We start from the raw sequence: 26401 nt of genomic DNA, 5'->3' as shown, positions 1-26401 counted from the left end.
AAAAATCTTGCGTCCCCCGGCGTTTGTTTTTTTTGCTTTTTTCGCCCTTTTCCTAAGCCGCTAAGCCGCTTATCAGCTGTTCCGCTGATAAGCCGCTTAACAGCTGATCGCTGGAAGCCGCTTGACAGCTCTAGCACTAATCCGCTAAGCTGTCAATGGGCTTGCTTCGCAAGACGAAAAAACTGCTAGACGAAGAGAATCGCGGAACGGATTCTTTTCGTCTAGCGAGGCACCACTGTAAACTCTTTTTACTTTTATAGAAAACTCTGTTGTGTCTTATCTTTTATGAGGGAATAAGGGGGAAATAGCAGAACAGTTATTATAGAGGCTTTAGCGAGCCTGAGCAAACGCATCCGCTGTGAGTTTAAAAAGGGGAATGTTACTCTGCTAAATTGTGAACTTGTTTACACAAGTTGGAAAGGCTATAATCAGACAATCTATCCTCTCCTGCACCCCTGAACATTCCCACAAGAGGGAGAAGATTGGGAAGACGAGGTGTCAGAAGCTGAAGAGGCGGGGAGAGTCTGTGGCAGAGAGCAGTCCAGAATCGGAGGCGGAAGCCGAAGGAGGGAAGGAGGAGTTTGTGGCTATAAGCCATTAATAGGCCTTATTCTTCGTGAATTTGTCCAGTCCTCTTTTAATGGCAAGCTGGTGGCCACTGTTGAAGAGGAGGAAGGTCACAGATATCTCCCCCTCCTGCTGCAACAAGCTCCCCTCCCTGCTAGTCTCCCAGAAGCAGTAGAGACGTGAAAAGGGCGGAGGAGAGGTTGGCTTCATGCAGGCATAGTCTCTGATTGCATGGGGAAACCCCCAGAAAGCAGGGAGCTTAGATGGCTGTGGGGAGGTGGGGACTTTCAGCAACTGATCCATGGGGCAAGGCTTTCCGAGAAAAACCTCCTGAGCAGACCTCGTTTCCCCTAATAAAGAGCTGACTTCAACTTATTGCTGGAGCGCTCCCGACAGTGTCGCTCGCTGGTCAAGGAAGGCCCACAAAAACCTCCAAAGCAGTTTGCAGGAAAGGTAGAACCAAGAAAAGACCAAATACTGGAATTTTCCAAATTGCTTGGGTGCTTTGCAAATTAATGCAAGGATCTTTGCATTTCCTGGATTTCTCAGTGAACGCTGCCTGGAGGCCTACGAGGTGCTGCTATCCTTGACAGCAACAAAACTGCACCCCAAAACAGAGGAAGGAGGAGAGGATGGAGGCCTGGGCCATGCAGGTGAGCCACCGTGGAGGTTTTTGATGTTCTTTTTCAAAAGTTTACAAACTTAATAAAAAGTAAAGGGACTCCTGACCATTAGGTCCAGTCGTGACCGACTCTGGGGGTGCGGCGCTCATCTCTCTTTACTGGCCGAGGGAGCCGGCGTACAGCTTCCTGGTCATGTGGTCAGCAGGACTAAGCCGCTTCTGGTGAACCAGAGCAGCGCACGGAAATGCCGTTTACCTTCCCGCCGGAGTGGTACCTATTTACTTGCACTTTGACGTGCTTTCGAACTGCAAGGTTGGCAGGAGGAGGGACCAAGCAACAGGAGCTCATCCCATCACGGGGATTCGAACCGCCAACCTTCTGATCGGCAAGCCCTAGGCTCTGTGGTTTAACCCACAGCGCCATGGTTAATACACAATACTATTTTTCAATTAATACTCATTTATCAATTGACTTCCCCTCTCCATGGTTTCCCCATGATTTCTAATATTGCCGCATCTTATTATTATGCTGTGTCCTATCCTTTCCGCTTGTTCCCAGATATTTTTTTCTGCTGTTCTTCATTCAAATCCTACTTGCATTTTTAGAATTGTGCAATAAACTTATTCTAGAAAATAATACAATAATACAATAAACTTATTCTACAAAAGGGTCCCAATCCTTCTTAAAAACTGTCTCTTCTGGACCTCTAATTTTCATGGTTAAATTTGCCAATTCGGCATATTCCGTCAATTTTAGCAGCCACTCTTGTTTTGTTGGTAGCCCCTCATATCGCCATTTCTGCAGACCCTCCAAGGGTCCCTATTTTCCAAGGACGTCCTTGATTTAGAGAAGCCATCCCGGTTTCTAATTTGATCCCAGAATGTCCCACTTTTCCTTAAAATGTTCCTGTTTTCATGGACTATGCAGAATTAGATAAATTAACAGGAAGGATTCTAAACCTGCGGGACCAGAGATTCTTAGAGGACTGGAGTAAATATTTGAACTATTTGAAAAGCAATTGTGACAAACAGATTGCGCTAGTAGGACTGCAAGAAGTTCTGTAAGGAGGACTTTGTGAAATATTGCAAGGAAGACTTTGAAAAGAATTATTAGTTAAGGACAATTAAAAGTAATAGAGAAATTAAGAAATGCAGAGCAAGTGATAAAGAATGGAAAATCTTCAGAGGTTGTTGACGGAAGTCCAAAATATTGTATAAGATAAGAAGTTATGTTAAATGATTGTTGGAATTTATGTGTGTGTGTGTGTGTGTGTGTGTGTGTGTGTGTAATATATATATGAATGTTCCTGTTTTCACTGGAGAAATGTTGGAGGTTATGGAGTTATCCGACCCCTGAGCCGTCTGAAGGCAATCCTGTATAGGAAAGTTTAAATTTACCGTATTTATTTTTAATGTTTTCTTATGTTTTTATATATGTTGGAAGATGCCCAGAGTAGCTGGGGCAGCCCAGTCAGATGTTTGGGGTATAAATAGTAAAATTATCATTATGGAATGGGATGTCCCTATTTTCATTGGAGAAGTGTTGGAGGGTATGTTTCTGCGCATAGAGCACCCTGTTTTCAATGTTCTCACCTTACCTGTACAGGTGTCCATTGTACGTTTACAGAAGCTGTACCATACCACTGTAAGCTGTCATGCCTCCCCCCCCCCAAGTCCTGGGAACTGTAGTGAGTTAATGGCGCAGAGGGTTGTTAGGAGACCCCCCCCCCCACAGAGCTACAGTTCCCGGCGCTCCCTGCAAACAGGGATTGACGGTTAAACCGCCAGGCAGAACAATGAGGTCTGGGAACTTGTGCAAGCCAATGAAGTTTCCTGTGTCCAGAAACATCTGCTTACTGGCTCTCTAACGGATTTTCGGAGGGCAACTGTCGACATAAAACGCTTAACCCTCTTTCCGCCTTTCCACTATGGAAAGAAGGTGTAAGATTTCCCGCATGTAATGCATTAAAAGAAAATGTGATGAAAAGGATGTATAGATGGTACATCACACCAGTTAAGTTAGCAAAAATGTGTAAAGTCAGTAATAAATGTTGGAAATGCAAAGGAAAAGAAGGATCCATTTTATCATATGTGGTGGGAATGTAAAAAGGTGAAATGTTTCTGGGAGTTGATATATAACGAGTTGAAAAAAATGTTGAAATATACATTTACAAAGAAACCAGAAGCATTTCTTTTGGGTATTGTTGGAAATGATATAAACAGAAAGGACTGTAAAAAAAAATTATACACGGTAACAGCAGCAAGAATATTATTAGCCCGAAAATGGAAGCAAGAAGAACTACCAACGTTGGGAGAATGGAGGATGAAATTAATGGACTATGCAGAATTGGATAAGCTCACAGGAAGGATTCGAAACCCCCGGGACCAGAGATTCACTGAAGACTGGAGTAAATTTATGGAGTATTTGAAAAGCATTTGTGATGATCAGAGGACGTTTGTAGGTTTACAAGAAGTTCTGTGAGGAGTAATTTAAGAAATATTGTAAAAATGGAAAGGGAGAGATGTTTTGTTAAGAAATGTAAAGGCAATATTAGGTTAAGAACTGCAGAAGAAGTGATTATGACGAAGGATTATCAGAGGTGCTGATGGAAGTCAAACAAGACTATGTGTGTAATAATTTGTGTGGTATGTCTTAAAATTTTGTACGCTAAAACTAATAATAATAATAATAATAATAATAATAATAAACAACCATCTTTCCGCCCTTCATCCCTATCGCAGGGCGGTTGTCGGAGGTGAAATTGGCAGTGTTGGGCGAAGCCTATCGGTCTCTGCGACGTTGCGGAAAGGACGTCTCTGGGGGACCTGGTCTCAGCTGCCTGGAGCAGAGGTGAGGAAAAGAGAGCTCAGATAAGCAGCCTTGCAGAATCTGCATGGGATGGCAAGGAGGGAGAATGAGCTGTGAGGCAAATCATTATTATTTATTAAATTTGATGAAACTTGGTCCTCCTTCTTTCCGTACATAAGGGAAATAGATAACAAATTTCCCACATAAATTTCCAGGCCCTTGATCATCTTGGACATCTTCCAGCTTGTCAAAATCCTTCTTAAATTGTGGTGCCCAGAACTGGACAGAGTATTCAAGATGTGGTTTGACTTCCCTTGATCTGGACGCTAGACTTCTGTGGACGCAGCCTAGAATAGCGTTAGCTTTTTATTTTTGCTGCTGTATCACCCTGTTGACTCATGTTGAGCTCGAACCCATGGCTTCTAGCTGCGAGAAAGGAGAGTCCAACGCAACATCAGGAATAGCTTTCTGACAGTAAGAGCTCTCTGACAGCGGAATAGTTTGCCTTGGAAGGCTGTGGATTCTCTTTCCAGCGGTTCTCAACCAGGTGTTGTTGGACTACAACTCCCATCATCCCTGAGCTCTGGCCTTGCTAGCTAGGGGTGATGGGAGTTGTAGTCCAACAACATCTGGGGACCCACAGGTTGAGAACTGCTTAAACAGAGGTGGGATGGAACCAGGGAAGCAGGCAGAGGGCCTTCTCGGTAGTGGCACCCGCCCTGTGGAACACCGCCCTCCCACCAGATGTCAAAGAGAAAAATAACTACCAAACTTTTAGAAGACATCTGAAGGCAGCCCTGTTTAGGGAAGCTTTTAATGTTTAATAGGTTATTGTATTTTAGTGTTCTGTTGGAAGCCGCCCAGAGTGGCTGGGGAAACCCAGTCAGATGGGCGGGGTATAAATAATAAATTTTATTATTATTATTATTATTATTATTATTATTATTATTATTATTATTAATCTGGGATGCTTTAGCTGAGATGCCTGCACTGCACGGTCTCTTCCAACTCTACAATTCAATGATTCAACAGGCAGAACCTGACATCTGTCCTGGCTAAAATTCATTTTCTTAGTTTGCATGCAGTTCTCCAATCTGTGGAAGTCATTTTGAATTCTGATTCTGTGGCACTGAGAGTTCTGGGCTCAATCTGTAATTGTCTGGGGCTGATGAGAGTTATAGTTTGAAATATTTAGAGGGTGCCAGGTCGCGGGAACCTGATTCCCCCCCCCCTTTCCCATTCAGGGTCTCAGAGCTGCGCCGCTCGGAAGAGGGCGACAGGAAGGTGTTGCGGGGATACATCCAGCGCCTGAGAGAGGAACAGGCCTCCCTGAAGCTCCCGCCCTGCCGGCCACCTCCCGGGCCTGATTCTGCCGCAGCCAGAATCAGCTCCCGGATCGGGACCAAGGTGGCCGCGGTCCAGAAAGCCTTGCAGGAGACGCTTCCCTCCGAGGCAGCTCAACCCAGGATGGAGAAAACACGTTTGCTGCAGGAGTTGCAAGAGGCGAGGGTGAGCGATGGGAGATTGGACTCTTCCGTGCAAAATAGTTGCAATAAGTTTCTAGTCCTTAGTGGTTTTTTTATCCCATTAACCCAGCGTGTCTCAGCCAAATCTGATAAATTTTTCAGCCTTTCCCCCCCATAGCAGGTGGGGCTGAATCTCTCCTCCTGTCCTGAACTCTTGGCCTCCCTGGCGGCAAATCAGTAGGTCCAGCCCCCAATCCGGCGTCAAGCCACGAGTCCAAAGTCCAAAGCGAAGCAGATCCTGGAGCATTCAAGACAAGATCCATCAGCGTGGGGCAACTGAGCAGACACAGCCCCTCCATTCTGCTCCCTTTTGGACAGACATAGCCAAACTCGGCCCTCCAGATGTTTTGAGACTACAAATCCCATCATCCCTGACCACTGGTCCTGTTAGAAAGGGATGATGGGAGTTGTAGTCCCAAAACATCTGGAGGGCCAAGTTTGCCTATGCCTGCTTTTGCACTTTGCATGCCAATTCAAGCATCTGGGCTCGACGAGGCAGATACATTGCAGCGGGCTGGGCTAGATGACCCTTGGGGTCCCTTCCAATTCCCCAGCTCTGTTATTCTGTGGCCCTCAAAACAACACCACCACAAACTGGCTTATAAAACCAAATTTACTAGAATAATAAGTAGAATAGAGATAGACTTGTAACTATTCAAGCTTTTAATGTTTGATGTATTACAGTGTCAGGGAACTGCCATCGGAGAGTCAGGTGGTAGAAGGGCTCAAGGAGGCTAGGAGACCTTCGGATGCGGAGGAAGGAACCAGTAGGGGGAGAGGGAGAGTTCCTGCAGAAACACAATCGGAGGAAGGGCTCCAAGATGTTTCCAGTGAGAAGAGCGGGGAGGGCTCAGGACCTCCGCTGGGGACGCCCACTCCGCGCAGGAAACTGTCACGCAGAGAATCCAGAAGGAGAGTTTCCGTCAAAGAACTCTTATGTTGGCGTAAATTCCGGAAGCGCCCACTGACGGATTCTGCCAGCGATTGAGGAAGCCACGCACCCATGGCTCCTCGAACTGGGAAAGTTTAGGAACTGATGGTAAAGCTTGGAGGACTTAAACGCTTACGCACGAGCAGCCCCCTTTCCCCATTACATACAGTATTTTAATATTTTTTTGGAAGCTGCCCAGAGTGGCTGGGGAAGCCCAGCCAGATGGGCGGGGTATAAATATATTGTTGTTGTTGTTATTGTTGCTGTTGTTGTTGTTAATATTAACAAACATAGGTGCCATGTGCAAAACAAAGCCTGGAGATGCTGTAAACATGGAGTGGATAAATGTACAACTGTATCTTAACAGGTTAGGTAAAAGTAAAGGGACCCCTGACCATTAGGTCCAGTCGTGGCCGACTCTGGGGTTGCGGCGCTCAACTCGCTTTATTGGCTGAAGGAGCTGGCATACAGCTTCCGGGTCATGTGGCCAGCATAACTAAGCTGCTTCTGGCGAACCAGAGCAGCACTTGGAAAAGCACGAAGTGCAAGTAGATAAAGAGGTACCGCTCTGGCGGGAAGGTAAACGGCGTTTCCGTGCGCTGCTCTGATTCGCCAGAAGGGCTTAGTCATGCTGGCCACATGACCCAGAAGCTGTACGCTGGCTCCCTCGGCCAATAAAGCAAGATGAGCGTTGCAACCCCAGAGTTGGCCACGACTGGACCTAATGAATCATAGAATCATAGAATCCTAGAGTTGGAAGAGACCACAAGGGCCATCGAGTCCAACCCCCTGCCAAGCAGGAAACACCATCAGAGCACTCCTGACATATGGTTGTCAAGCCTCTGCTTAAAGACCTCCAAAGAAGGAGACTCCACCACACTCCTTGGCAGCAAATTCCACTGTCCAACAGCTCTTACTGTCAGGAAGTTCTTCCTCATGTTGAGGTGGAATCTTCTTTCTTGTAGTTTGGATCCATTGCTCCGTGTCCGCTTCTCTGGAGCAGCAGAAAACAACCTTTCTCCCTCCTCTATGTGACATCCTTTTATATATTTGAACATGGCTATCATATCACCCCTTCACCTCCTCTTCTCCAGGCTAAACATGCCCAGCTCCCTTAGCCGTTCCTCATAAGGCATCGTTTCCAGGCCTTTGACCATTTTGGTTGCCCTCCTCTGGACACATTCAGGGGTCCCTTTACCTTTTTATGACTGTATTGATATCGTATCATTGTATTTGGTCATCGTGTTGCCTTGGATACTACTGACTATTGTTTACAACACAGGGGTTAAATTATTTAGTTCACTAATCCTGCCAATTCACGACACCTCCTAATTCTGATCTCAGGAGGCCTTGGGCGACCTCAACACCCGCTTACACCTGACGGAGAAGGAGAAGCAGAGACTGGCGCTGCAGATGTACACTTTTCGAGCTCAGGAGGCCGCTTGCCTGCTGATGGCCCGGATCCTGCAAGGGGAGCGCGATGAGCTTCGTGGGCAGCAAACTGCGTCGACAGGAAGCAGCAGCAGCAGCTGCAGTGGAGAGGACTCCTCGGAGGTAAGTCTCACAACTGAACGGTACAGTGGTGCCTCGCAAGACGAAATTAATCCGTTCGGTGAGGCTCTTCGTATAGCGGTTTTTTCGTCTTGCGAAGAAAGCCCATTGACAGCTTAGCGGATTAGCGCTATTAGCGGTTTAGCGCCTTTTAGCGGCTTATCAGCTTAGCTGATCAGCTGATAAGTGGCTTAGCTGCTTAGAAAAAGGGGGGGGAAAAGGGAAAAAACCCCGCAGGAACTCGCAATACATTTTCGTCTTGCGAAGCAAGCCCACAGGGAAATTCGTTTTGCGAAGCGCCTCCAAAACGGAAAACCCTTTCGTCTAGCGGGTTTTCCGTCTTGCGAGGCGTTCGTCTTGCGGGGCACCACTGTAGATTGTGCTTATTTTTTCCCTTTTGGGCAAAAATAAGGATTCCCCAAAAGGTAAGAGAGATCTTTTTATACGCTACGGTCACAGCAAGAGTTCTCATTGCGGCAAGCTGGAAGAGCGACAAGCCGTCGGGGTAAGGGGAGAAGCTGTGCCTCTTTGCCGGTGCCCTTTCCCCCTCCTCCCTTCGTTTTGACAGCTGGGGGGAGGCTTGGGAGTCGGGGGGGGGGCGGGTAGCACCCCGTTGCCCCCCCATGCTCCTGGAGGAGGGCAGGATGTGGCTTCCTTTGACGGGGGGGGGGGGAAGCCTCCCCTTCCCTCCCTGCTTGACATTCCCTTTGGAATTGTAATGGCATCACCTCCATTGTCATATTGCGGAAACAGGGGAAGAGGGGGCTGATGGGGAAATGTCTGGGAATCCCAAAGTCTTAACTCAGAGACTTTGACTTATGTCTCGCAGGTAAAACTGTATTATGCATTTCTGAATTTCATGTTACCTTCAATTGTCCTTAACTAATAATTCTCCTCGTTATCTTTCTTGCAATATTTCAAATAATTCACCTTCTTGCAAACCTACCAGCGTAATCGGTTCATCACAATTGCTTTTCAAATAGTCCGTGAAATTTACTCCAGCCTTCTGAGAATCTCTGGTCCCGCAGGTTTCGAATCCTTCCTGTTAATTTAACCAATTCTGCATAGTCCACCAGTTTCGTCCTCGAAGAATGGAAGACGAAAGTGGGTGCTCCTTTTCATTCATGTTTCTGTGGTGGTGCAGGATTTTGCCCCCGTCTGCACTTCCAAGAGGAACGCTTTCCGGTCGTCTGAGGATGGTGGAGTAGAGCAATCCGGCGAGGAAGGCAAGACAGAGGCGTTGAAGCTTCTTAACACTCTGAGGCGGTGAGTGCAATTCAGCTCACCGCTTGCACTTCCCCGGTTTTGAGGGTCCACAAAGCGCTTATTCCTGTGTGGTGGGCGTGCAAAGCAGCTAAAGGTTTTTTTGCGGAAAAGGAATGCTTAAAAGGACGTTCCCTCCTGCCAAAAAGACCAGAAGCGTTTCTTTTAGGAATCATTGAGTCACATGTACCAAAGAATCAAAATAATTTATTTTTATATGCAACTACTGGTGGCTGAAGGGGGTGCGGGTGGCACTGTGGGTTAAACCACTGAGCCTAGGACTTGCCGATCAGAAGGTTGGCGGTTCGAATCCCTGCGACGGGGTGAGCTCCCGTTGCTTGGTCCCTGCTCCTGCCAACCTAGCTGTTCGAAAGCACGTCAAAGTGCAAGTAGATAAATAGGTACCACTCCAGCGGGAAGGTGAACGGCGTTTCCGTGTGCTGCTCTGGTTCGCCAGAAGCGGCTTCGTCATGCTGGCCACATGACCCGGAAGCTATACGCCGGCTCCCTCGGCCAGTAAAGTGAGATGAGCGCGGCAACCCCAGAGTCGGCCATGAATGGACCTAATGGTCACGGGTGCCTTTACCTTACTGGTGGCCGAATCTTATAGGCTGGGAAATCAGCGAGTCTAACCAGTAGAATGAGAGATCAAGAGGAAACTGTGTTCAAAGAGGACTGTGATAATGCGTGAATAAATATATAATAATAAATGTATTGTAGGCAAAAAGGTGCCTAGTCCTCTGTGGGGGAACCGCAGCTGTCTCGGTGGAAATTGGGGGGGGGGCAGGAGCCCCTCTGCCCAAATTGCCCAGCCTCACTGTCCATCATCATCATCATCATCATCATCAATAGAATTGTAAAATTGGAAGGGACCATGAGGGTCATCTAGACCAACCCCCTGCAAAGCAAGAATCATTTTCCCAATGTGAAACTCGAACCCACAACCCTGAAATTAAGAGGCTCACACTCTGCTAACTGAGCTATCCCAGTTATTATTAGAACCATTGAATCACCGAGTTGGAAGGGACCCCAAGGGTCTAATCTGCTGCAATGCAGGGATCTCAGCTAAAGCATCGATAATAATAGTATTATTATTAATTAAATTAGCGTTCTGCTCTAGATATCAGGGCAGTTTGCAGCATAGCAATAAGAGACAGAAACACCAAATACATAAAGAAAGTGAGAACGAAGCAAACCAATAACTCCCCCTCCAGCTGAGTGCCAACCCACTGAAACCTGTGGGTCTACTCTGAGCCAGGCATAGTGGGTTTACAACCCCAGATTCTCCTGCTATTACGGGCATCAATCTCCCGCTGGCCTGCTCCGGTTGCAGACAGCAGCAGGTCCAAAACTCCCTCCATGTTCTCCTCTAGTGTAAACTGCAGGATTGAGGAGCTCAAAGACCGGATCAGCTCCCTTTTGGCTGAGCTGGAAGAGAGAAGCCAGGACAGCAGAGTTCAAGAGGCGCAGCAGATGGAGTTCACGAGGGACTTTTTCAAAGCACACAGGTAAGTTTGGAGGGGGGGTCCCCTCTCCCCAAAAAGGCCTCTGGACCCCAAGAGACCCCTGGCACCCCCTTATCTGGTCCGAGCTAGCCAGCGGCTGCTCTGAAATCCCCACAAAAGGTAACCAGCCCTCTATTCAGAACCACTGAGGACTGGAATCTTGTTTTGTCTGAAAGAGAAAGACCTGCTTTGAATGCAGAAGGTCAATCATTGGCGGGGATGTTGCCCTGCCCAAAACCCAGGGGAGCTGCTGCCAGCCAGTGTTGGCAAAACTGGAGACTCAAAGAGTCCGACTCAGGAGAAGGCAGCTTCCTCTAGACTAGACTAGAAACTTGCTTGCTTTTTTTCCTGGTAAAGGCTGCAGCTTAGCTGTGGGACACCTGCTTTGCTTTCAGAAGGTCCCAGGTGGGGGTGGGGAGAAAGACTCCCTCCCTGAAACCGCAGAGAGCTCATGCTGCCGGCCAGGGCGGACCATGCTGAGCTAAACACTGAGGTCCAGTGCCGAGGGCCTTCTGGCGGGTCCCTCACTGCGAGAAGTGAGGTTACAGGGAACCAGGCAGAGGGCCTTCTCGGTGGTGGCGCCCGCCCTGTGGAACACCCTCCCACCAGATGTCAAAGAGAAGAACAACTACCTGACATGTAGAAGACATCTGAAGGCAGCCGTATTCAGGGAAGTTACTAATGTGTGACATTTCAATGTACCGTATTTTTCGCTCTATAAGACGCACCAGACCACAAGACGCACCTAGTTTTTGGAGGAGGAAAACAAGGTCAAAAATATTCTGAATCTCAGAAGCCAGAACAGCTGCGCAGTGAAAGCAGCAATCCCTCTTGCTGTTCTGCCTTCTGGGATAGCTGCGCAGCCTGCATTCGCTCCATAAGACGCACACACATTCCCCCTTACTTTTTAGGAGGGGAAAAGTGAGTCTTATAGAGCAAAAAATACGGTATTTTTAATCTTTGTTGGAAGCCGCCCAGAGTGGCTGGGGAGGCCCAGCCAGATGGGTGGGGTACAAATAATAAATTATTATTATTATTATTATTATTATTATTATTATTATTATTATTATTAAACGTCATCCTATCTAGCTCCACCGTTTTCTCTGTTTCCCCTTCCCTCCAGCACCCTCGTCCTCGCCTACCAGAACAGCCGCAAGAAGCAGGAAGCCCAGTTGCACCAACTGGAGACGCAGATCAGTCTGATGGGTCAACGCCAAGCTGGGCAGTTGCAGTCGCTGGTGCGAACCCTCCGCAGGTTGGAGGGCAGAGTGGGCAGCCCAGTCTCCACTTAGCACAAGAAGGGAGGGCAGGAGGCGTCCTGTCCTGTCGGGAGAGGAGGGGGAAAGGGCATCTAAACACGTCCCTATTTCCATTATATTATGTTGTAAATAAAATTCCAATAAAAATTATTAAATAAAATAATTTTCATGTTGTGAACGGGCCTCCGGAACGGATCCCATTTGCAACCAGAGGTACCACTGTATAAACTTCACAGGCAGGGGGATTTTATTAGGTTGTTGTTTTTATTTTGATTATATATTTTGTGGTTTTACGTTTTGATTTTGTTCTCTGAACCGCCTCGAGACCTCCGGGTATAAAAGTATATAAATTCAATAAATAATAATAATAATAAAGAGAGGAGGAGGAAGAGGCCAGACTGCTGACATCCACCAGGGGGCGCCTTTGCACAAGAGTCATACTCCACGTAGACCTACTGAAGTCAATGGGTTTTTTAGCATTTTAATGAATGGGCCTTGAATGAATCCCGTCCTCCAATTTCAATAGGTGGATTCAGAGTGTGGACAACCTTCTACGCAATCCAGTAGTTAACCAAGAACCAAAGATTGAGGTTGCTGGCGACGACATAGAGATTCAGGTTTACTGAACGTGTGAATCCCGTAGCGATATCCAAGAGTCGGCAAGCGAAGACACAGAAATAAAACCGCACAAACGTTGGTGAATACAGAAATACCGGTTGGAAGAGCGTGAGATTTTTAATCGCAGGGTTGTGGGTTCGAGACCCATGTTGGGCGAAAGATTCCTGCATTTCAGCGGGTTGGGCTAGATGACCGTTGGGTCCCTTCCAACACTATTTTTTTTTTTTTTAACATCACACAAAACATTGCATTGTTGGTGCCCCCCCCACCTTCTGCCACTGTTAATTTAATTCTCTGGCAACCATACTGAGAAAAAACAGGCTTAAAACACACACACACACACACACAATTGCAGGCCTAAGTCCTACTTAGAGTAGGCGCTAGAATTCTAGAATCATAGAAATTGTGTAGTTGCAAGGGCCCTCCAGGGGCCATCTATTCCAACCCCCTGCCACGCAGGAATCTCAACAAAAGCATCCATGACAAACGACTGCCTTAGGTCCATTTTTCTACCGCGAGTCAAGCTTTGCTGGATGAGACCCGATGCAAATAAAACACTGAAGTCAAGAGAAAATAATGAAAAACAATATATAAATCAATCAAACCCTTGGTTTGATTTTCTTTCTTCTTGCTTCCTAGGAGCTGACCCTTAGCCTCCCTTCATAGCTCCTGACCCTTATCATCTGAATTCTCGGACACCCCCCTTCTCCCCCCCCAAAACAACCCTCTTTTTTGGAAAAAAATGTTCGCCGCTGTCAGCAAGATCAAAGGTGAGAGGCAGGGGTTTGATAAATATTCGCTAGACAACGGAGTCAGTGACCCCCACAAAGGAGAAGTTTTCGAAACCAGACTCCTGGCTGGGTACCAAATCCAGGGGTCGTGGCCATACTGACCCCCCCAAAAAAACCCAGTCTGCCTTTCTGTCCCCTCCGCCCACGCTGCTAGACTCGATTCCCCCCTTCTGGGCTGATTTATCTTATGCTAATTAAAATTCCACGCACACACCCAAATATAGGGAATCTGATAGCAGAGGTCAAGCTCTCCCCCCCCCATCCCCAAATTTGGAGGTCAGGGCGAGAGTGAAGGGGTAGGGGGGTTGTGGGAGGGGGGAGTTGGAGCAGGATAGAGGTCTTGGGAAAGCGTGTTTAAGATCTCACGATAGGAACTTCCTTTCAGCCGAAAGGGATATTTTGCATTCTCAAAACATTCCCGATTCACATTTTGGAGGTCTGGAAGGCAAGCCAGATGAGGAACGGTTGAAGGAAGCTGGGTATGTTTAGCCTGGAAAAGAGGAGACAGAGGAGATAAGAGGTAAAGGTAAAGGGACCCTTGACCATTAGGTCCAGTCATGGCCGACTCTGGGGTTGCGGCGCTCATCTCGCTTTACTGGCCAAGGGAGCCGGCGTACAGCTTCCGGGTCATGTGGCCAGCAGGACTGAGCCGCTTCTGGGGAACCAGAGCAGCGCACGGAAACACCGTTTACCTTCCTGCCAGAGCGGTACCTATTTATCTACTTGCACTTTGAGATGCTTTCGAACTGCTAGGTGGGCAGGAGCAGGGACCGAGCAACGGGAGCTCATCCCGTCGCAGGGATTTGAACCACCGACCTTCTGATCGGCAAGCCCTAGGCTCTGTGATTTAACCCACAGCGCCACCTGTGCCCCCTTTCTCCCACGGGTAAAGGTAAAGGTAAAGGTAAAGGGACCCCTGACCATTAGGTCCAGTCGTGGCCAACTCTGGGGTTGCGGTGCTCTTCTCGCTTTATTGGCTGAGGGAGCTTCCGGGTCATGTGGCCAGCATGACTAAGCCGCTTCTGGAGAACCAGAGCAGTGCACGGAAACGCCGTTTTCCTTCCCGCCAGAGCGGTACCTATTGATCTACTTGCACTTTGACGTGCTTTTGAACTGCTAGGTGGGCAGGAGCAGGGACCTAGCAATGGGAGCTCACCCTGTTGCGGGGATTCGAACCGCCGACCTTCTGATAGGCAAGTCCTAGGCTCAGTGGTTTAACCCACAGCACCACCTGGAAAAGAGGAGACTGAGAGGAGATAGGAGAACCATCTTTAAATATCTCAAGGGCTGTCATGTGGAAGGGGTGGGGGAACGAATGGCACAGAGGATGATTTCGAGAGCATCATTTCAGAAATGCCCTTCCCCTCTTTTCGACTGCAAAAGGCTTTCTCCCTCTGACGCTCCTTTTTCGCCCCCCTCCAGTCCTGTGGGTCATTCCTGCATTGTGCGGGTTGAGCTAAATGACCTTCAGGGGTCCCTTCCAACTCCACAATTCTCTGCTTCTACTTTAAGCCTCACAGGCGGCCTGAGCCCTGTCTGCCCACCCCCTGCCTTATTAAGCGAGTCGATATGTCTCTGTCCGTCTCCCCTGGGTGCGGCAGCGTAACGCAGATGTCAGGACAGGCGGACTCTACTCTCCCTCCTTGAAGCCCTTGATCGCTCGGGGGCTTTCAGAAATGTAATAATAAGAATAAAATATACTTCTTCTTTATTGCAATCTAATTTAGGGTGTTCCAGTGTCCCTATTTTCTAGGGACAGCCCCGGATTTATAAAAGCCATCCCGGTTTCTGTTTGATCCTGGAATGTCTTGCTTTCCCTTAAAATGTAAAGGTACCCCTGACTATTCTCCTGCCAACCTAGCAGTTTGAAAGCACGTCAAAGTGCAAGTAGATAAATAGGTACCACTCCGGCGGAAGGTAAACGGCGTTTCTGTGCGCTGCTCTGGTTCGCCAGAAGCGGCTTAGTCCTGCTGGCCACATGACCCGGAAGCTGTACGCCGGCTCCCTCGGCCAATAAAGCGAGATGAGCGCCGCAACCCCAGAGTCGGCCACGACTGGACCTAATGGTCAGGGGTCCCTTTACCTTTTACCCCTGACTGTTAGGTCCAGTTGTGACCGACTCTGGGGTTGCGGCGCTCATCTCGCTTTATTGGCCGAGGGAGCCGGCGTACAGCTTCCGGGTCATGTGGCCAGCATGACTAAGCTGCTTCTGGCGAACCAGAGCAGCGCACGGAAACGCCGTTTACTTTCCCACCGGAGTGGTACCTATTTATCTACTTGCAGTTTGATGTGCTTTCGAACTGCTATTTTTTCTTTTATAAATATTTATTGGAATTTTTAATAAAAGAAATACAGAAATAATAAACAGCATTGCTTTGTTTTTACAAAATTTCGTAACATCTTTAGACTTCCTCACGTCTCCCGCTCCCACTTACATCATTAATGAATTTTTATCAAGCAAATTATCATCTTATTTGCAATTTTATAACCACTTATTTAAATACAATATAATAGTTCTCCTACAAATTTTGTTTCTCTTAATCTCTCTTATCATCAAATTCTAATCCAATTTAGTGATGGCCAATTATTTATAAATAATTGCTTTCGAACTGCTAGGTTGGCAGGAGCAGGGACCGAGCAATGGGAGCTCACCCCGTTGCGGGGATTCAAACTGCCAACCTTCTGATCGGCAAGTCCTAGGCTTTGTGGTTTAGACCACAGCATCACCAGCATCCCGGAATTTGATCCCGGAATGTCCTGCTTTCCCCTAGGATGTCCCTATTTTCATCAGAGAAATGTTGGAGGGTCTGGAGCAGGCACCCCCAAACTCGGCCCTCCAGATGTTTTGGGACTACAACTCCCATCATCCCTAGCTAACAGTACCAGCGGTCAGGGATGATGGGAATTGTAGTCCCAAAATATCTGGAGGGCTGAGTTTGGATATGCCTGGTCTGGAGTTATGCGATCGCTGAGCCAAGGATATGAGTAACTAGTCAACCTTTAGAAGACATTTGAAGACAGCCCTGTATAGTAGGGACGTTTTTTAAAGTTTAGTGTTTTATTTTATTTATATATAAATAATTATAAATTATTTTATTTATATATGCCCAGAGTGGCTGGGGAAACCCTGTTAGATGGACAGTGTATTATTATTATTATTATTATTATTATTATTATTATTATTTGATGACGCAGCTCCCCTTGCTTTGCCTTTCCACCCTTGAGGTGCAGCTTCTAAGTTTTGCAATTGCAAAACTGTTTCTAAGATTCTGCTTTAATATTAATGCCACGTTTTCTAAAGGGAACTCTGGGTGAAGGGCAGGTGATTATTTTAAACGACGACAAATAATCAATAATGATCAGCAATAATAAAAGTATCGTTTATAAAATAAAATTAACCGCTTCCTTAAGGAAATGTAAAATTCAACACTCTTTCCCCTGGCTGCTGATGTTAGGAAAAGCTTGATGAGAAATTCTTGGCTGTCGAGCCTCATAAATGCTTCATCTTTGCGTTGTTTTATCTATGAATTTTGCAAGGCGTTGCACGATGGCGTTGGCAAAACTCTGTGTCTCTCCGGGACGTTTCTGTAGGCTGTGAAATACCCTCTCCTCCTTTTTTCTTGCATTTGCAAACCCTCATTTATTTATTAATCAAAACCAAACAAAGAAAACCGAAAATTTGTTGGCCTTTTCCGAATTCCCAGGGCAGTTGTAAACTTTTGCATCGCCTGGGAAGGTAGAATGGTTAGGCGGCTTTTGGGAAAGGAATGCATGAGGAGGACAGAGTTGGGGAATGGAATTACACATGGATGAACAGTGCATACAGGGGGAAATTGCACCCAGACTATCATCCCTGCATGTTAGGATGGAATCTGGCTGCCGGTCATGTTTTCTTGACACTCCCTCTGTTTGGCTAGGGGGGGCTAGAGAAATCCATCTTCGAGGAGAGAAGGGGGGACAGGACGAAAAGCTATTAATTTTCCTTCCTGCAAACATTCTTTGAAGCTTTTCGTTGTCGCCAGCCAGGGCCCAAGTGTCAAAGGGCAGCTGATTCGAGGATGGCGTGGCTTTCAGATGGAAATGTGGGCAGGGAAGCGTGTGTGTGTGTGTGTTTGTGTGTGTGTGTGTGTGTGTGTGACATGATTGTGTGGTGAACCCCCCTTGATAGTCTACAGAGAGCAGGGCTTGTGGCAAGAGCGGGAGTGGGTTAGATTTCGTTTCTGAGGGAAGGTGCAAAAATGCCAGCAAGGCTTAACTTTGCCATTGCCCGAGAGCCGCAAGGAGCACTGGTTCTCCCTCTTGGCTCAGGAAAAACTCAGCTGGAGGGACTGTATTGGGAACAGCTGCCTGGATTATACCCTTGCAGATTAAACCGGTTTCAGCGACTTACACCTGCAACTTAAAAGCACTTAAAGTGTTCCAAGCAGTTATGTGCAGCGCTGCAATCCTGCAACAACAAGGCACGTCAGCCCCATTATACCCATACTGCAGGTCGGAAGACCGAGGCTGGGAGAGGGAACCGCTGGGTGATTGGAATGGTGGGAGGAACCAGCCGGGGAATCCCCAAGGGGAGAAGGTTCAGAGCCCGGGGACAGGAAGTGGGGAGACAATGAGTAGGGAGAGGGAGAAGACTGAGAAGAGGATGTGGTGGAAGCTGAGGGGGCAACGGGGTTTAGTGAGCAGGGAGAGTCTATGGCAGAGAGCAGTCCAGAATCGGAGGCAAAAGCTGAAGCAGGAGAGGAGGGAGGCCAGGAGGCAGAGAGGAAGTCTGGCTGGTAAAAAGTCACAGATGTCTCCCCATCCTGTTGCAGCCAGGATTTTTTCTGTACCGCCATGCGTCCCAAACGCATAATTGAGACTGGAGTCTCCCATCAGCAGAAGTACGGACTTGGCAAAGAACTCTTAACTTCTGGCTCCGCCTAAACTCAAATCCCCCTCGGTTTACTATCCCTAGTACTTCAAGACTCCCATAAAAGTGCCTGGCTCCCATAAAAGTGCTTGGTCAACGTCTAAAAGATATTGAGCATCAGATCAACCTGGCCACTATAAGGAAATTCTGCCCTTGGTATGTTCATTTTCCACCTCTCCATTTTGATTCTCTGGCCCCATATCTGCACAAACTTATTATCCCCAAATACAGACGTGCTTTTACACTTGCAAGACTGAGTGTTTTGCCGTCTGCGGTACTTGAGGGTCGATTCCAAAAGATCCCACCTGAGAAACGTCTTTGCTCCTGTGGAGAGGAGGTTAAGGGGTGATATGATAGCCATGTTCAAATATATAAAAGGATGTCACAGAGAGGAGAGAGAAAGGTTGTTTTCTGCTGCTCCAGAGAAGCGGACACGGAGCAATGGATCCAAACTACAAGAAAGAAGATTCCACCTAAACATTAGGAAGAACTTCCTGACAGTAAGAGCTGTTTGACAGTGGAATTTGCTGCCAAGGAGTGTGGTGGAGTCTCCTTCTTTGGAGGTCTTTAAGCAGAGGCTTGACAACCATCTGTCAGGAGTGCTCTGATGGTGTTTCCTGCTTGGCAGGGGGTTGGACTCGATGGCCCTTGTGGTCTCTTCCAACTCTAGGATTCTATGAGATGGTAGCACCGAAACAACGGCACATGTCCTCCTGTCTACAAAGACCTGAGGAATGAGATAATCACCCAACTCGTGCTCACCATCCCAGGGCGCTCAGCCACTGCCACAATGTCCTTTCTTCTATCAGATCAAAATGAGCAGAGAACAGCAAAGGTTGCTAGGTTCATAGGAGGGGCAATCAGAATAAGGGCCACTAACTGACTGCTGATTCATTGTGTTCTTATATCAAATTTCCTTTTCTGCGTATACTGTAATATTTTACTGTTGCTATGGCCATTGGCTAATGCGAACAAAGTTTTATCTCTCTCTGCTGCAACCAACTCCCTTCCCCGCTGGTCTCCCAGAACCAGGAGAGGCATGAAAAGGGCGGATGAAAGGTTGGCTGCAGACAGGCGTAGTCTCTGATTGCTTGGGGGAAACCCCTGGAAAGCAGGGAACTTAGACGGATGTGGAGAGGCAGGGACTTTCATCTTCAGCAACTGATCCATGGGCATGAGCTGCTCTGCATCTGTGCAGATCGTACTTGCATGGTGCGATTTGCTGCCGGCTGGCTCCTGGCCGAGATTTCCTGCCACACTGAACTGAACTCCTTGAGCTCTGACTCTTGTTTGTTCGCTTGCATTTATACCTTCCTTTCCAAAGAACTCCAGGTGGTGTGCATGGTTCGTTCCTCGTCATTTAGCCCCGGGGTTGCCATATTTGAGCTTCCTCTCCCCCCCAAAATCCTAACTAAATATAATTTTTTGAGCTACTTTTATTGAAATTCGCCAAAATCAACACTTACGACATGGGTTGCCATACATCTGGATTTTCCGGGACATTTCAGCGATTTCCGCCGGGACACTGTTTCCGACGGTCGAATCCTGGCAATATCTGGGGAATTCCAGGTGTATGGCAACCCTCTTTAGCCCCCACAACAACCCTGTGAGGTAGGTTAGGCTGAAAGGCAGTGATTGGCCCAAGGTTGTTGTTTTTTAAAGCCAAGTTACAGGGAACCGGGCAGAGGGCCTTCTCGGTAGTGGTGCCCGCCCTATGGAATCCCCTCCCACCAGATGTCAAAGAGAAAAACAACTACCAGAATTTTAGAAGACCTGTTTAGGGAAGTGTTTAATGTTTAACAGACTACTGTATTTTAATACTTTGTTGGAAGCTGCCCAGAGTGGCTGGGGAAGCCCAGCCAGATGGGCGGGGTATAAATAACAAATTATTATTATTATAATAATTATTCCAACTCTACCATTCTGTGACTAGGTGGGTCATTGGCCTGATCCAACAGCCATGCTTATTGTATGTCTTCCTCTATCTCTTTGGGGGTCTCCGGTCTCTGTGTTCCCAACCCCCTCCATTCCCCAGATATCTGCCCCTCCTCTAATTTGCACAGCGCTCCTTTGTCTCCCTTCCTCCCCTAGACATCGGCCACATGGGCACACATCGATTGATCCCTGCCCCTCCGGCTATCTGTCTGTCTGTCCCACCCCCCAGCGACCCCTCATTCCACCCCCTCTGCAGAAGCCAGGCTCCCTGCGGACTCCCCAGCTCAGACAGGACAGCCACCAATCCTTGGGGGCTTGTTGCATTCCCTCCCCCCAACTAGATCCATCCCCATTCCCCACACCCTGGCTTTTGCGAGGGATGGAAGGAGGCTGGGGGGGGGTTTACTTCCCCATTGCCCTTCCTCCCCCAATCCCCAGGCCCCTTCTCCCCCCTCCCCAAACAACGCCCCCCTCTCCGCAGTAGGTTTCCCAGGGGAACGTGGCCTGGGTCTCCCCTCCCTGTCCCATCCTGACAGGAGGGATGGAGGGTTTGACCCCCAGGTTGAAGGTCACTGCTCTCTGCTCCAGCTCCCTTTTCTGATTCAAATTGGGGGCAAGAGCTTTGTGTGGGGAGGTCAAGCTTGAGCGAGGAGGGGGGGCGCTGATGAAAAGGGGTTTGCGGTGGAAAAGGGGGAGGGCGACCAGTTCCCCCCCACCCAGCTTCTGCTCTTCATAGCTGTCAAATTTTTCCTTTTCTTGCGAGGAATCCTATTCTGAATAAGGGTGGAGGAACCCACAAAATGTCCTTGTGTGGGGTGCCCTTTAATTGTGCCCCCTCCCAAATACAAACACTGATGGGTCGCCTTGAAGAGTGAGGATTTCTCTCTGGTAGGACTGGGAATGGCTCCAACATTTGTGCAATGAAAATAATACTAATAATATTTTATTTATTTATACCCTGCTTATCTGACTGGGTTGCCGTAGCCACTTTGAGTTGTTTTTTTTAAATAATATTTATTACTTTTAAACACTACAAAAAAGGAAAGAAAAAACAAGAAAAAAACAATACAATACAATATAAAAACATCACATAACACTAACACAATAAACAAAACAAAACAAAACAAAAACAATTTAAAACACATCATACACACATCATACCATTTCAATATCTTATCTTTCATTCACTTGTTTCAGTGACCTCCTCACACCTCCCTTTTTGTATTCCACTTCTATTAATTGTTTCAGCAATTCCTCTATTTTCTGTCATATAATTATCTTAACATATCTTAACCTTATTTTCCCTTTAATACTCTAGTAATCTATTTGTACTTAATTCCTTATAACATTTCTACTAAAGCCATATAACTTCATTCCAACATTTTTCTGACACTCATTAACTTTACAATATTTCTATAAATAGTCTTTAAACTTTTTCCAGTCTTCTTCCACCGTCTCTTCTCCCTGGTCTCGGATTCTGCCAGTCATTTCCGCCAATTCTATGTAGTCCATCAACCTGGTGATCTTCTGTCCGATGCTCTTGGCTCTTTTCCAAGTCCCTTCTGCAAGTCTTCTTCGTATTTATACAAGAACTTTACTTTGTCTTCTACTGATCTTATTTTTATTTTCCTTCCTTTGAGGCTGAAGAATAGACCTTGGGGAAACTTGCCGTAGCCACTTTGGGCAGCTTCCAACAGATAAAAAAACATAAGGAAACATGAAATGTGAAAAAACTTCCCTGTCCAGGGCTGCCTTCAGATGTCTTCTGAAGGTTGTATAGTTACTTATCTCCTTGGCTCGGGGGTCGCATAACTCCAGACCCTCCAACATTTTCCCGATGAAAATGGGGACATCGTAAGGAAAGAGGGATGTTCCTGGATTAGATCAGAAACCGGGATGGCTTCAGGGAATCTGGCACTGCCCCTGGAAAATAGGGACACCGGGAGAGTCTCTAATAATAACACCACATTGAAATAAAACAGCTACTTAGTCTGAAAAGGAATAGGGGTGGAAGGAAGAAACGTAAAAAGTGAGAGAGAGAGAAAGAGAGAGAAAAAGAGAAAAATATTTCCGGTTCCCTGTCCTGCAGCTAAATATAGTATTAAAAGCCAACCATTCTGTCTTCTGCAAATCAGTATTTTTTCAAATCCAGGTATTAAACCATTCTGGGAACTGTAGCTGTTGGAGGGCACTAACAACCCTCCTAAAGGTCTCCTAAGGGACGCAGGTGGCGCTGTGGGTTAAACCACAGAGCCTAGGACTTGCCGATCGGAAAGTCGGAGGTTCGAATCCCTGTGACGGGGTGAGCTCCCGTTGCTTGGTCCCTGCTCCTGCCAACCTAGCAGTTCGAAAGCACATCAAAGTGCAAGTAGATAAATAGGTACCACTCCGGCAGGAAGGTAAACGGTGTTTCCGTGCGCTGCTCTGCTTCGCCAGAAGCAGCTTAGTCCTGCTGGCCACATCACCCGGAAGCTGTACGCCGGTTCCCTTGGCCAGTAAAGCAAGATGAGCGCTGCAACCCCAGAGTCGGCCACAACTGGACCTAATGGTCAGGGGTACCTTTACCTTTAAGGGTCTCCTAAGAACTCTCAGCACCCTGGACAAACTACAGTTCCCGTGGTTCCTTGGGGGAAGCATGTCAAAAGTGCCATGATGGTGCAGACGGGGCTTTTGAGTCTGTCTTTCTGCTCCCCGACGAGCCCATTTTGCAAAAGGAAACCTGGGCATTGGGTGGCCTCGTTCTGCAGAGGGGTGCAGGCTACTTGCCATTCCTCGTCCTAGCGCCTGGTGTGTCCACCCTCCCCCAGCAACTTCCCCTGCTTGGCAACATCCGAACAGATGTTTCTCCACAACTGCCCAGCCCGGTGGGTGGGTGCCCCCTCCCTTTATCGTGTGCCTCTCACCCCCTTCCTAGCATGCGTTCCAGAGTCCAGGAAGGTCAAATGGTAACTCCGCTGGCAAGGCGAGAGGGCAGAGGTCGCCACACGCGATGGAGAAAGAGGCAAGGGGGGGCGGGTTCAAACTTTGGAACTGGTGCTGGAATGAGAGCCTCTCTCTTTCTCTCCTCCCAAACTCCTCCAAGCAGCTGAAATATTCTTGCATCCTGGGAAGCCAAGAGTGACTGAATCCTCTGTGTTGCAACAGAAATGACTTTTTCCCCTGCCGGGGGTGTGTGTGTGAAGTGTGCTGTGGGGTCCCCTGAATGTGACAGATGAGAGGCAGTGTGTGTGTGTGTGGGTGAGATTTATTGTTTTATAATGCATATTAAAAGAGATAATTATAATCACAACAACAAGAACTTTTTTAAAATTTAAGATTTTGTTGATTTACAAAAGTGTGTGCAATGTCTCTTTCTCGTATTCCCCCCCCCCCCGTAACATTTTTACAAATCAGTTTCATTTGTTGAGACATTAAGAAGAAAAGGGGGAAAGGGGGGGGAGATGGGTGGGGTCGGGTGGCAATGTTTCTATTTTACTTACTACAGTGGTACCTCCGGTTACAGGTGCTTCAGGTTACAGACTCCGCTAACTCAGAAATAGTACCTCGGGTTAAGAACTTTGCTTCAGGATGAGAACAGAAATCGTGCTCCGCGGTGCGGCAGCAGCAGGAGGCCCCATTAGCTAAAGTGGTGCTTCAGGTTAAGAACAGTTTCAGGTTAAGTACGGACCTCCGGAACAAATTAAGTTATTAACCCAAGGTATCACTGTACATGATTGGTGTCAGCATTGCTTGTGCAGGTTCTCTGCTGTTCGCTTGTGTTCCTTTGGTGGTGAGAGAGGTTGGGGTTGGCCTAGGGCAGCCTCTCTCAACCTGTGAGTCCCCAGATGTTGTTGAACTACAACTCCCATCACCCCTAGCTAGCAAGGCCAGAGCTCAGGGATGATGGGAGTTGTAGTCCAACAACATCTGGGGACCAACAGGTTGAGAACCCCTGGCCTAGGGTGTGGCTGTTCCTTTGTGGTTGGCTGTGGTGGTCTTTGTTTTCACGTGTGAGTAGGGCGGGAGGGTCTTTTGGATCAGGTTAGCCATATTGATTTGTATGCTGTTGGTGGATTTTTGTCATTGTCTTGTTGAACTGTGTGTGTGATAAAGGGGAGCCATACAGGGGTGAAGGTGTCTTGTTCTTACATGTGAAAAGGATCTAGGAGTCTTGGTTGACCACAAACTTGACATGAGCCAACAGTGTGATGTGGCAGCTAAAAAAGCCCATGCAATTCTGGGCTGCATCAATAGGAGTATAGCATCTAGATCAAGGGAAGTAATCGTGCCACTGTATTCTGCTCTGGTCAGACCTCACCTGGAGAACTGTGTCCAGTTCTGGGCACCACAGTTCAAGAAGGACACTGACAAACTGGAACGTGTCCAGAGGAGGGCAACCAAAATGGTCAAAGGCCTGGAAACGATGCCTCATGAGGAACGGCTAAGGGAGCTGGGCATGTTTAGCCTGGAGAAGAGGAGGTTAAGGGGGGATATGATAGCCATGTTCAAATATATAAAAGGATGTCACATAGAGGAGGGAGAAAGGTTGTTTTCTGCTGCTCCAGAGAAGCGGACATGGAGCAATGGATCCAAACTACAAGAAAGAAGATTCCACCTCAACATTAGGAAGAACTTCCTGACAGTAAGAGCTGTTGGACAGTGGAATTTGCTGCCAAGGAGTGTGGTGGAGTCTCCTTCTTTGGAGGTCTTTAAGCAGAGGCTTGACAGCCATATGTCAGGAGTGCTCTGATGGTGTTTCCTGCTTGGCAGGGGGTTGGACTCGATGGCCCTTGGGGTCTCTAACAACGCTATGATTCTATGATTCTATTTGTCCCTGCGTCAGTTTCAATTTATTGGTTAATTTTTCTAGTAGGGCTGTTTCCCATACTATTTGGTCCCATTGGTCCATGCTTACTCCTGACAGGTCTCTCCAGTGTCTGGCTATGATGCTTCTGGCTGCTGAAAGTAGAAGAACTTTTTTCAGCCAGAGCTTAGTTCCTGCACCTCTCAGATGGGCGCCATTGCCATTATAAGAGATCCAGTGTGGGTGGATCCCAACGAAATATTAAAAACACAATAACATATCAACCATTAAAAACTTCCCTATGCAGGGCTGCCTTGAGATGTCTTCTGAAAGTTGTATAGTTGTTCATCTCCTTGACATCTGACAGGAGGGCGTTCCACAGGGTGGGTGCTACCATTGAGAAGGCCCTCTGCCTGGTTCCCTGTAGCTTCACTTCTCGCAGTGAGGGAACCAGCAGACGACCCTCAGAGCTGGACCTCAGGGCTGAGGCTGTTTAGGTCTTTAAAGGTCAGCACCAACACGTTGGATTGTGCTCAGAAACATACTGGGAGCCAATGAAGATCCTTTAGTACCGGTGTTATATGGTCACGGCGGCTTCTTGCACTCATCAGTCTAGCTGCCGCATTCTGGATTAGTTGTTGTTTCTGAGTCACCTTCAAAGGTAGCCCCACGGAGAGCACATGGCAGTAGTCCAGGTGGGAGATAACCAGGGCATGCACTATATTGGTGAGACAGGGAGCAGGCAGGTAGGGTCTCAGCCTGCGTACCAGATGGTGCTGGTAGACAGCTGCCCTGGATACAGAACTGACCTGCAGCTCCATGGACAGCTGTGAGTCCAAAATGACCCCCAGACTGCGCACCTGGTCCTTCAGGGGCACAGTTACCCCATTCAGGACCAGGGAGTCCTCCACACCTATTTTTTAAAAGCAGGAAGAAAACATCCTGCCCACTGAAGGAGGCGACAGATGATTAAAAACCACAGTCCCAGCTGCAAATAAATGTTTTTGCCTGGCTCCCGCCGATATGTAACGATGGCACCAGGCCAGCTTCCCTGGGGAGAGCATTCTGCAAGCGGGAGGTGCCACCAATGAAAATACCCCATTCCCGTGTTGCCACTTTCCTGTGGAGGGGGTGGGACCCTTAAAATAGAGACCCCTCCCCCAGAAGGCGGAGCTACAACTCCTATTTAAGGTTCAGTCGGAGACTGGCTGGTGCTGAAACAACACCTGAGCTCTGCTCTGCTGGAGCTGTCCAAGGTACCGCTGGGCCTGAAAACTTTTGCCTCACCTCAGCCGCTGACTTGCCTCAACCCAGACTTTGATGCACATTGCT

The 26401-nt window shown here is 47.7% G+C and overlaps 2 protein-coding genes across 3 annotated transcripts in view; both read left to right on the top strand.

Annotated features, from left to right (window-relative positions):
- Positions 1-12119, top strand: part of USHBP1 (USH1 protein network component harmonin binding protein 1) — a 30274-nt gene extending 18155 nt beyond the window's left edge. For both annotated transcript variants that reach the window (XM_081895488.1, XM_081895489.1), the window contains exons 9-15: positions 1117-1220; positions 3932-4040; positions 5243-5507; positions 7800-8009; positions 9151-9272; positions 10643-10777; positions 11898-12119. In XM_081895488.1, the coding sequence (XP_081751614.1) occupies positions 1117-1220; positions 3932-4040; positions 5243-5507; positions 7800-8009; positions 9151-9272; positions 10643-10777; positions 11898-12066 (1114 nt within the window). In that variant the 3' untranslated portion in view covers positions 12067-12119. The remainder of the gene's footprint in view (positions 1-1116; positions 1221-3931; positions 4041-5242; positions 5508-7799; positions 8010-9150; positions 9273-10642; positions 10778-11897) is intronic.
- The window catches only part of BABAM1 (BRISC and BRCA1 A complex member 1), a 192886-nt gene that overhangs the window by 28386 nt on the left and 138099 nt on the right, over positions 1-26401 (top strand). The window lies entirely within an intron of this gene.

This window comes from Podarcis melisellensis, assembly GCF_964234715.1.
Source record: "Podarcis melisellensis genome assembly, chromosome: 18".
Taxonomy (NCBI): domain Eukaryota; kingdom Metazoa; phylum Chordata; class Lepidosauria; order Squamata; family Lacertidae; genus Podarcis; species Podarcis melisellensis.
The sequence above is the reverse complement of the archived record's forward strand: the minus strand, read 5'-3'. Positions and strand labels throughout refer to the sequence as shown.